Genomic DNA, 11,303 nt, shown 5'->3' on the forward strand with positions numbered 1-11,303 from the left:
TATACACCCAAGAAGCCATCAGTACAATCAAAACAATGAACATATCCAATCACCTTCAAAAGTTCTGCTGGAAGATCTTAAGAAAATGGCAATCAAAGCAATGTTTCTTTCTTTCTTTCTTTTTTTTTTTTTTTTTTGAAGAAATGGCCCCTCTGATAAATTTTTTTAAAAGTCTCATAATCTACTTCAGTAGTATGTAAATTTTCAAAACGATTATATCTGAAAATGACTCAGAAGACTAGACAAGGAAACCACAGCTTTGGTCAATCTGGTGGCCGTATTAGGACAGATGGGAATGGGCAAGCCTGGAACAGGACAATCAGTTAATAGCCTAAGAGACTTTACCAAAAGTCCAGGCATGGGGTAACAAACTCTCATAGAAAGAATCCGGACAAAAAGCAAGGAATAAGTGAGAAAGACTAGGTGAGTAGGGCTGGAGGCAGGGAAAAGGGGAAACATGACTGAGGTTTTGAGCTAGCTGGACAGCAATCTGAGGCAGTATAGGGATAAAAAAGGTATATAGATACAAAGAATTGGAGCTCGTGGATATGGATTTAGGAAGAAGGGAAATAAGTCCGTCAGACTTAGGAATCTTAGGAATCACACTGAGGCGAGAGGTAAAGCCAGAAGATTGGCTTAAGCCAAAACTTTATGAACTGTGACAGCAGCCCCAAACTGTTCATGGTGCAGTGTTTAAAATAGTCCAGGGGTGCCTGGGTGGCTCAGTCGGTTAAGCGTCCGACTTCGGCTCAGGTCATGATCTCACAGTCCATGAGTTGGAGCCCTGCGTCGGGCTTGGTGCTGACAGCTCGGAGCCTGCAGCCTGCTCCGCATTCTGTGTCTCCCTCTCTCTCTGTCCCTCCCCTGCTCATGCTCTGTCTCTCTATCTCTCAAAAATAAATAAATGTTTTAAAAAAATTTATATAAAAAAAAAAAAGGTGTGGAAACAACGGCTCAGGGGAATTTGGATTACTTGCCCAATGTCACATGATTAGTCTTGGTGAAACTACATTGTGAACATGAGAGAGCCTGAATGTATTCTTCATCTCTGGGCTATAGTGCCTTCTTCCTGCCACCCAAACACTTCAGCTCTCCCAGGAGAGGGTGCCTAGGAACGAACACAACACCTAAGCCAGAGCTGCTTCATCCATTTACTTGGTATAATCCCCAGGAGCACTGTATCCTCAGCCTCCAGATACTGCTGTATACTTGGCAACAGATTCCTATTCGGATGTCTTGCTGACAGTATAGGATAAAATGGGGAGCTAGCGAAGCTAAGAGGGAAGAGAAAAGACAAAGAGGAGGCTACTGGCCTCTGACCTTTATCGTGTATTTTTCAGCTTTACTGAGAGAGAATTGACGTTGTAACATTGTATACGTTTAAGGTGTACAGGGCAATGATTTGATACATGTATGTATTTCAAAATGATTACCACAGTAAGGTTAGTTAACACATCTGTCATCTCACCTAGTTAAACAATGTGTGTTTTGGGGCACCTGGCTGGCTCAGTTAGTGGAACATACAACTCTCAGTCTCAGGGTTGTGAGTTCAAGCCCCATGCTGGGTGTAGAAAAAAAATTTTTTTTAAATAAATACATAAACATAGGACAGATAAATAAATAAAGTGTTTTGTGTGCATGGGTGTGGTAAGAACTTTAAAAATCTACTCTTTAGCAACTTCTAAATGCAGGATATGGTATTGTTAACTATAGTCACCATGATGTACATTATTCTCCCAGACCTTTCTCATCTTATAACTGGAAATTTATACCCTTTGACCACCTTCACCCATTTCCCCCACCTCCTACCCCCTGCCCAGGGCAACCCCCAATCTGTTTCTGTATCAATCAATTAAATTGGATTTGCTGAGAATTAGTTCAAATACATAGACACAATTTTATTTCATGAACAAAACAGCATTGGTCAATGTGAAAATAGTGATTTCACCTAAGAAGTAAAATACCACCAAACCCACCCTGTTGAATTTACAGTAATGTAAGGGACAAAGAAGTACATCAAGTGTCTTCAATTGGTAGCAAAAAAAAAGCTAATTGCTACTTAAAAGAAACATGAAATCTCATTTGGGATTACAAACCTACTGTGATTTCTCCAAGAATTGAGGAAATCACACAACTTGAAAAAGTCAAGATATAGTCCCAGCGCTACATCTTTAATTCTATGCATTGAGGGGAAACAGATAGCTGGCTGGCTGAAAGGAGAGGATGTGGTTACACTTTAGCCAAACTGTAACCAAACCATTAATGCCTCTTTTCAAAATAGATATAGCAAAAAAAAAAAAAAAAAAAAGAAAAGAAAAAAAAAAAAAAAACCCAAAAAACAAAATAGATATAGCAATGCTTTTCTTCTTGACAGTCAGGTAAGTAGTCTGGTTTTGGGACTTAAGGAGTCTTGATGCTTGCCTATGAATCTATGAGATTATTAAGGACTATTTCAAGATATTCATAACATGGATACTGTATGCCTCATTTCCAATCCCTTCCAATCACTTATGGTAGGGCCAGGGAAAATATATACCCTCTACTGACTGACTACTCAGGAGTCACAGAGCTTTCTGATTTGCTAAAGTTCTCAAGAAAGTGTGGACTATGCCAGAACCAACAGAACACTCGAAAATCTAAAAAAACAGAGTAATCCTATGTACAATTGTGTTTGGCGGGAATTATCAGGATTGCCACAGAATTTAAATTATTCAAGGAGAGATGTTCATTTAGCTTCAAAGCAAGGGTCTACACACTTTTCTGTCAAGAGCCAGATAGTAAATATATTTTACAGGCCATATGGTATCTGCTGTCACTTCTCAACTCTGACGCTGTGGTACTAAAACAGTCATAGACAATATGTAAACAAGTGAGTGTAGCTGCAATCCAATAAAAGGATTTACAGAAAAAGGAGCAGGCAGGATATGGCCAATCCTTGCTCTAAAATGATGGGTCTCAATTCTGTATGTACGTAAGAATCCCCTGTGGAACTGGTAGCATCCTAGGTCCCAGCCCACCCCTACAGAATCAGAATCTCTAGGGATGGGGCCTGGAAATCAGCAATTTATAAGGTCCACAAGTGGTATGTAGGCCCCTTTTTGGTTTGAAAAACACTGTGGTATGCAGCTAGTTTCATCTAAGCTGGGATGGCCCCTCTGTCCTAGATGTGGGCCAGCACTTCCTGCATCCTGTGGCAGTAAAAATGCACTCACTGTTTTATCTTTTGTCGGCCTTTCTGGTAGGAGGGCAGATGCAGAAACTGCTATTTTTTGCTTTCAACCGAAAAATGCATAAAATAATTCTGCTTTGGTGAAATTAACACAAGACTCAGGTTATGCATTCAAAAGAAATTCTCAACTTAAAGAATTGAAATCTCCCTGAAGTGCTTTAGATTACAAAATGAGCAGACAAGATCCTTCCCAAAGGACAAGAGGAAATCTGAAGGAAGTTTACTGTGTGCTCCCTTTCCCAAAAGATCTCCAGCCAAGCCCGGCTCTGATGCTTCCAATTCCGCTCCTAACAAGTCGTTACTTTGCGTCTAGAGGTCTTTGCTTAAATGGTACCTCATTAAAACTCACATAAAAACACAAAGCACAAAATCTCTGTAGACCTCCAAGGGCTTCTCCCAACTGTAGCAATCAGTAGAAAAGAAATTATTCAGCTAAATTCGGTTCTGTTCAAAAGAAAGCAGTTTTGGATTTGGTTGTCTGCTTTAACTGCCAGAAATCAATCACCTGAGCAGTCACAGGGGCAGTGATGGTCAGGCTGGCAAACAGCTCCCACCTCTTCTTCAGCTCTCCAGATTCTCCTAGGAAGAACAATGGATAGCCTACAGTCAAAGGGATGGTTTTCAGGAGCTTCCCAAAGAAACCACGAATAATCTGCAGATACCTTCAAGAAATGCGGCTCTCACTAAGGCTTCTGCTGATGCTGGAAATGAAGAGGAGTGCTCTATGAGAGCAGATGGTCTAATGATTCCTAAGACATGACCTTAGAATGCCTCCTCTAGACATCGTTTTTGTTAGACAATAGGGGGATGGTTCTGAATTTCTTCAACATACATCCAAAGATGTTAGGGAGAGGAGACCCAGAAATTCACCAGGGGGCAGAGTGAAGCCAGGCTGAGATTAGCATTCTATCACCAGTACACTTGCTAGGCAGTTATATATAGAAAGTGGGATTTAGCTCTGTAGAGTTAGTAGTCAACATTTTAGGCAAAGTGTCTCTGGAGTCCAACACCCATAGTCCTGAGCTTCTGACTGTTCCCCTTTTTACTGCTCTTTTCAGCAAAGTAGGGAGATCTGTTTTTCTACCTGGTTTCCAACTTACAAAGAATCAGGAATTGGGAGTCCCAGGTATGAGTACAAAAACAATGCAAATGCCTATCAGAGCCAGGGCCCCAACATACTTACCCAACCTCCCTGGCCCTGGACAAACTCCCGGACGGCACTGTTCCTATTGATCAGGTTTACTATGGGGATAGCCACCTGTCTTGCTATTCCAGGAGCCATGCGGGCCACACATTCAAGAAGCTTCACGGACACTGCCAGAAAGGCTCTCTCATAAACTAAGCTGGAATCCTGAGCACACCAGGCCTGGCTGAGAGATTTTACTGTGTCCTGCAGTATAGTTCCTGCCTGGGGAGAGACATGGGATATCAGCGAAGTATCGAAAAAAAAAGTCTACAAGGAGCTGTAGGTGCAGGAATCCAGTAAAGCAAGTGTTTCCTATAGGAGAGAATAGCAAATGCACCACTGGTTGTATCTAAGATAATCTAAGGAGTAGAAGGCCAAACTTTTCCTATTTTATGATTTTGTTATTTATTGTAATGGGTATAGAGAAAACATAAGTAGCCCATCAAACCCATGATTTCAGGTGTCATTATTTAGGATGAGCAAAATGATTGAAAGAACAACAAAATGATTTGAAAGGACAATATTAAGTACGTGATAGTACTTAATAGTCAAATTGTGAAGGTACTGCTTGAATGACTGAAGTCTGGAAAATTCTGAAGTAAAAAAAAAAAAAAAAAAGATTTGTTTTTTTCTCTCCCTCTTTCCTTCCCCCCCAAAATTGATCCAAAAGTCATTAGGTGGGATGGGGCGCGTGGGTGGCTTAGTCGGTTAAGCGTCGGACTTCAGCTCAGGTCATGATCTTGTAGTTTGTGAGTTCGAGCCCCATGTCCGGCTCTGTGCTGACAGCTCAGAGCCTGAGGCCTGCTTTGGATTCTGTATCTCCCTCTCTCTCTGCCCCTCTCCAGCTCGTGATCTGTCTCTCAAAAATAAATAAACGTTACAAAAAAATTAAAAAACAAAAAAACAAAAGTCATTAGATGGGGTCAAGCAAGATGTACTGTGGTGTAGTGTAGGGGGGCCCATGGGAGTCAGAGCAGGGTGTCAGAGTCCAAACAAGTTGGGAGGGCCATCCACATGAGAACCTAGATCTTGGTTTCCAAATACCATTCTCCATTAAAACCAACCAGAGCTCCCTGGACAATGGCTGATTTCAGGCTAGGGCCTGGAAATACAAGAGATATGTCAGAAATTAAGGAAGTACTCACAGAGCGACAGGACATGCCAAAAAGACACAGTCCAGATTGAAAGGACTCCCACTGGCCAAAACTAGGACAATTTGAACATCCAAATAAATAATGGTGGTAACAGATTACTAGTAACAGATAGGAATTCATGAGTCCATGTTGATATAAAAAATAAATACATGAAAGAGTAAAAAAAAAAAATACATGAATAGATTGAAATGTTGATGAGATACTAGATATCTACATGGTTTCAAAATACCTCCCTATGCAAATTTAACCATATTAACTGCAGTAGATATAACTGCTGTAGAGAAGCCTTGCAGACACCATCTTAAGTGATTAAGTTAACATCAGTAATGGGACAAAGTGAAATTTGTGCCACTTAATAGGTATGACGAGAACACTGCAAAGGTACATATCCTGAATCTACGCAAGAGGAAACATTGAAAAACCCCAAATTTAGGGACCGTCTACAAAATTACTGACTCATAATCTTCAAGTGTCATGGTCATGAAAAATCACGGAAAGATTGAGGAACTATTTCAGATTAAAGGATACTAAAGAGACATCACAACTAAAGGCAATATCTGATTCTGGCCTAGATCTTTTTGTTGTAAGTGACATCATTGGGACAACTGGAACAATTTGAATGGAATCTGAGGATAAGATGAAAATGTGTCAGTACTAGTTTCCTGGTTTTGATGGTTTAGATCATGGTTATATATAAAAGCACAGCCTTGTTTGAAGGAAACATAGAAGTATTAGCGGATGATGGAACATCCTATCAGCCACCTACTCGCAAATGATTCAAGAGGGAAATTCTTTGTACAATATGCACAACTTTCCTATGAGTTTGGGACTGTTACAAAAAACTTTTTTTTAATTAAAAAAAAAAGTAAATTCATCTCTTAGCTACCTTAGGAAAGCTTTAGTGCAAGCAATTAGGAGTAACAAGTCTGGTTCTGCCTGAATAGGCGTACCATCCAAGCTATATTCAGTAAGAAGAATAAAGCATAATGGTGAAGAGTGTGGTTCAAATCCTAACTTCAACACTCACGGAGTAACCTAATTTCTTGTTTCCCTATCTCTCAGTTCCCGTATCTGCTTAAATGGATATCAAGTCAGAAAATACTTATCGGGGATCTCCTGCATACAAGGTGCTATTCTAGGTTGTGTGAATACTGCAGTGAACAAAGAGGTGAGATGTTTGCTCTCACAGCATTACATGCACATGAGGAGAGGTTGCACTTATGGATAATAGTTTCTACACGACCTCATAGAGTGGTATCAGGCTTAAATGAGATAAGTGCAAAGCATTTAGAATACTGTCTGGCACGTGTTAAGTGATGAGTTAATATTACCTGCCATTATAGACATTAATCAGCAACATCTTCCAGAACATTGCCGATGGTCTTTACATCCGATACAGAATCCAAGTGCTATTGCCAATAATCATCATTCTGATGAAAAGCCAGATATGCCCTAGTGGGTTGCTGTAAGTACTTACCCCTCAGTGCAGCATACTTGTTGACTCTCATTCCTGTACATAGTTTTGTTGCTGGGCCTTCTGGGGGTGGGGGAGGGGAAGACACCCACTCTCAACAAAATAAATACTAAAACAAGTATATTAGAGACTAAAGTGCTTTACCAGGGACAAAATGCTACAGATGTGCTCTATGCCACTTAAGCACAGCTCTGATGAAAACAAATGGAAACAATGTCACTACCACTTGGGCTTTGATGAACTCCTAAAGAACTAGCAGCTGGAGAATTCCTGCTGTATCTCCTTGGATGAAGATAAGCCCCCAAATCTTTCACTCGGATATTTCTAGTCACAGTCATATAAGAGAAGTAAGAAAAGAGCATCTGAAATAGAAAAAAGCAGCAACTTCACCTGTCCCTGAATGGTTTCTGAAATGATGTTTTTGACAGAATCTTCCATTTCTCCATTGAACTGGTCACCCAACATCCGAAGGCGACCAGCAATGATGGCCACGTCAAAAGAGCTCGACTCTCCTAAGACAGAGGGAACACATTCACATTTGTTACAGAGCTTGAAGGAATGGCAACTCCCAGGAATCTGGGCAGTGGAGAAAGTTCTTGACTTTTAAACAACATTGGGCACTGATCTCTCCCAAGAGCACCTTCAATATTCTGTCAACACCAAGAATCAGAAAATCTCCCTTCACTGAGAATATCTTTCTCTTCCATGGAGACTACTGATTTTCAGGTATTGCTGAAAGCTTAGTTTGCCTTTTGAAACTTCAGAGGAAATAAGGAAGTCTACCCAGATTCTCTCATTGACCTACAATCACCACCTCAGGCCAGGAGCCTTACCTGAATCTGTTTCATCTGCACAACGTAGGTCCCGGTTAGCAACCTGCACTGTGGGGCTCAAGAAGTCTGTGAGTAAAGAGTCCACAATGCATTGCGTTTGCTCCTCAAAAGTTCGGGGGCTCTTCATTTTAGATGGTTGCTGCAGAGTTTTGCTTCTCCACAAAACAAGCAGTTTTCAGCTCAGCAGTAAGTCAGAAATACTGGTAAGCCAGGTGTGTCCACCTCTTGTAAAGTTTCCTAAGGGGACGTAATCCGAGAGCCTGCCCTACCAATTTCCTTCAAAACTCGCTGCTCAGAAATGTGGGACTCTTCCGGATGGCTCATACAGAACTCAGGAGACTTTTCAAAGGCTTTCAGTTCCTTTTGTCAGAACCACACCCTAGCCAGTATCTAAGATTAATTAATAACTTGTATTGTTAGCCAATTTAGGACTGAAATAGAGTTGAGGAAGAGCTTTCTTGGGCAATTTCATTTAGAAATACTTCCTGTTAGGTTCTGTGTATGGCATAAGTTAAAGAAAGAAGGTTCTCAAGTTATAATAGATAAGCATTCAACGCCTGACATATGGCATTTGTTTGCCATAATCATACATTTAACTTACTGAGTATCTTTTTTTACACGTTTATTTTAAGAGAGAGAGCACACTCTCACAGGCACATGATCAGGGGTGGGGCAGAGAGAGAGGGAGAGAGAGGATCTGAAGCAGGCTCAGAAAGGGCTCTGCACTGACAGCAAAGAGCCCGGTGAGGGTCTCGAACTCACAAACCGTGAGAGCACAGCCTGAGCCAAAGTCAGTCGCTTAAACAACTGAGCCACCCAGGCACCCCAAATTGCTGAGTATCTAAGGGTAGGGAACCATACCTAGCACTAGAAATAACAGAAAAATGACAGACACAGTTCCTGTCCTCAAGGAGCTTACACTTTAGCATGTATGACAGATATTACGTGACTGATCACATAATTTCTTGTGCTTATTGAGATACAGTGTGTGATTACAATGTGCAATAGGGAATCGAACCTAGGGGGTTAGAAAGGCTTCCTTGAAGTAGTAACATCTGAGATGAGCTCTGAGGGACAAGTAGGGATTATGAGGCAAAGAAGAAAAATAAGACCATTCCAGGAGGAAATAGGATACATAAAAACTGAGAAGGTGGAAAAAAAACTTGGGCGTTTGAGAAATTATGAATGGAGACAATACAAAGTATTTCACAGAGAAACTATGAGGATTAAATAAGATAATGTTACATGGGATGAACCAGCAGTTTCTGAAATGTAGTAAATGTTAAAGGTCTTCCTGTTAGCCCAAGGCCTAAGGACTAGGGTAAAAGGGATCTGAGATTCACTCTCTAACAGAATTAAGTAGGATTTTCCTAACAGGGTTAGATTCCATCACTGTTTTAGGAGATCTCATGATTAGACACTTACCCACAGTGACCTGCCTTCTTAATGTAGCCACACCTAGTTTTGGGCTGTGGGTGTCAGCACTCAAACCTATCAGCCCTTCAAGGGTATTCTGATTGGTAGACTGATAGGAGATTCAAGCATAAACAGTGAGTCAGTTGTTCAGAATGAAAGTTCTCCTTGCAAAATACTAAGAGCCAGTCATCTGTTTTCTTTTCTTTTCTTTTAATGTTTATTTATTTATTTTGAGAGGGGGTGGAGCAGAGAGGGAGGAGAGAGAGAGAATCCCAAGCAGGCTCTCGGCTGTCAGCACTGAGCCCTACTTGGGGCTCAAACCCATGAGCCCACGAGATCATGACCTGAGTTGAAATCAAGAGTTGGACACTCAGCCGACAGAGTCACCCAGGAGGCCCTGGACTAGAAACACAAATTATGTTTTTGTCCTCTATCGCTAGGGCTGAAACTTCAGTTTCTACTAAGTAAGACTAAGACTTCTAAGAAAGTCCTTCAGAGAGAATCCTGAGCCAACCTCCTTTCACACTAGAGCCAGCCACTGAAAATTTAAGGATTCCAACAAATTAATTTGGCATACTTCCAAAATAACATAAAGAAAACAAAAAAAGGATTTATAAGATACCATCCAGCTGGGGTTAAATAGCTTACCCAAGGTAAGTGGCATCAGTAGGTGGCAGAATAGAAATTTAAAACCAAGTCCTGTCTTACCTCAAATAATAAACCTTTCCCACAGTAGTTCATTTCACAACGGATATGCTTATGGGCAAATACCATCTTTGGAATCGAATCTTTGCATGATCTTATCTATCCTTTGCATTATCTTGCATAATCAATGTCATAAGGCTACAGAAATGGAGAATATCCTCTCCTGGACAAGGGTGTGGTGAAGTTTCCTGCTTTGTGCATTTCTCCTTGAGCCTTTATTGTAGCACCTTCCCAAAGAATCATCCCATCCCTTCTCCCACTGCCCATCTACCCTTGACTGTTGCACTTCAAATACTGTACTCCCAGTTAGTACTGAAAAATGAGGCCAGAAATTTTTCACATCACTTGCTTCTTTTGTGCTCTGGCCACAACATTTTACATCCCTCTCTCAAAAGCCTCATCACCTTTTATCATGGGCTCAAGTCCAGGATCTTGTCATCTGTACCAGGTCTGCGTGTGAATGAGGATCCTTGAGTGCAGCTCCTCTCAACGTGTAAATCTATTAACTGAGAAAGTCCGTTATTTGCCTCCCCTCCCCCAAACACCCAATATATGAGAAAGGGATAGAATTATTGTACCAGAACTCCCATTCGAAAAGGGGGTTGGGGGAAATGGGGGCATTTAAGAGCCACTAATCCATGGCAATAAAATTATGGTCAGGAACTACACAAATGATTGCCTCTGCAATGTTCTAAAGCACCATGGTCATCAGAGGGCACCCATTCCATGCGTTACATACTACTTCCCAACCAAGGCAGACATCAGACGGCCATTTTTCTAAAAGCACAATATCAACTACCCTCAAGGATTTAAAAAATATGCATCTACTTATGTATCACATCATCACATGTGTCACATATGTCTGCCAAGGCTAGAGAGAGCTCCTAGGGAGAAGAAATATAATTAACTCCATGGTATATTTAAGCTTTAGTCATTTTGCTTGTAAATTAGCAAACCTAGGCTACAGTTAGACATCGTTTCTTCACTGAGATTTTAAAATTACACTTTCTCAAAAACAAGTTTCATCTTCTGTTCTGCCCCACACATTACAGAGAAGCAACCAAGTAGGACTTAACCTTTTATTTATTTTCTAAATTAAATATTTATTTATTTATTTGGGGGGGGGGAGAGAGAGAGAGAATGCATGTGTGCACAGCGGAGGGGCAGAGAGAGGGAGAGAGAGAATTCCAAGCAGGCTCTGCACTGAAAGCACAGAGCTCAACGCAGGGCTCAAACTCACGATCCCATGAGATCGTGACCTGAGTCCAAGTCAGACACTTAACCAACTGAGCCACCCAGGCACCCC

At 41.1% G+C, this 11,303-nt stretch overlaps 1 protein-coding gene across 1 annotated transcript; it reads right to left on the reverse strand.

Moving 5' to 3' along the window:
• Positions 1 to 1,876: 1,876 nt before the first annotated feature.
• BCL2L15 (BCL2 like 15) lies at positions 1,877 to 8,552 on the reverse strand. Its single transcript, XM_043575886.1, has 4 exons — positions 7,877 to 8,552; positions 7,434 to 7,555; positions 4,413 to 4,637; positions 1,877 to 3,808 (listed from the first exon to the last, which is right to left on the reverse strand). Exons 1-4 carry the CDS (start codon positions 8,001 to 8,003, stop codon positions 3,791 to 3,793), a joined length of 492 nt encoding a protein of 163 aa, XP_043431821.1. The 5' UTR covers positions 8,004 to 8,552; the 3' UTR covers positions 1,877 to 3,790.
• Between the last annotated feature and the right edge of the window lie 2,751 nt (positions 8,553 to 11,303).

The sequence above is a fragment of the Prionailurus bengalensis genome, chromosome C1 (assembly GCF_016509475.1).
Source record: "Prionailurus bengalensis isolate Pbe53 chromosome C1, Fcat_Pben_1.1_paternal_pri, whole genome shotgun sequence".
Classification (NCBI taxonomy): Eukaryota; Metazoa; Chordata; class Mammalia; order Carnivora; family Felidae; genus Prionailurus; species Prionailurus bengalensis.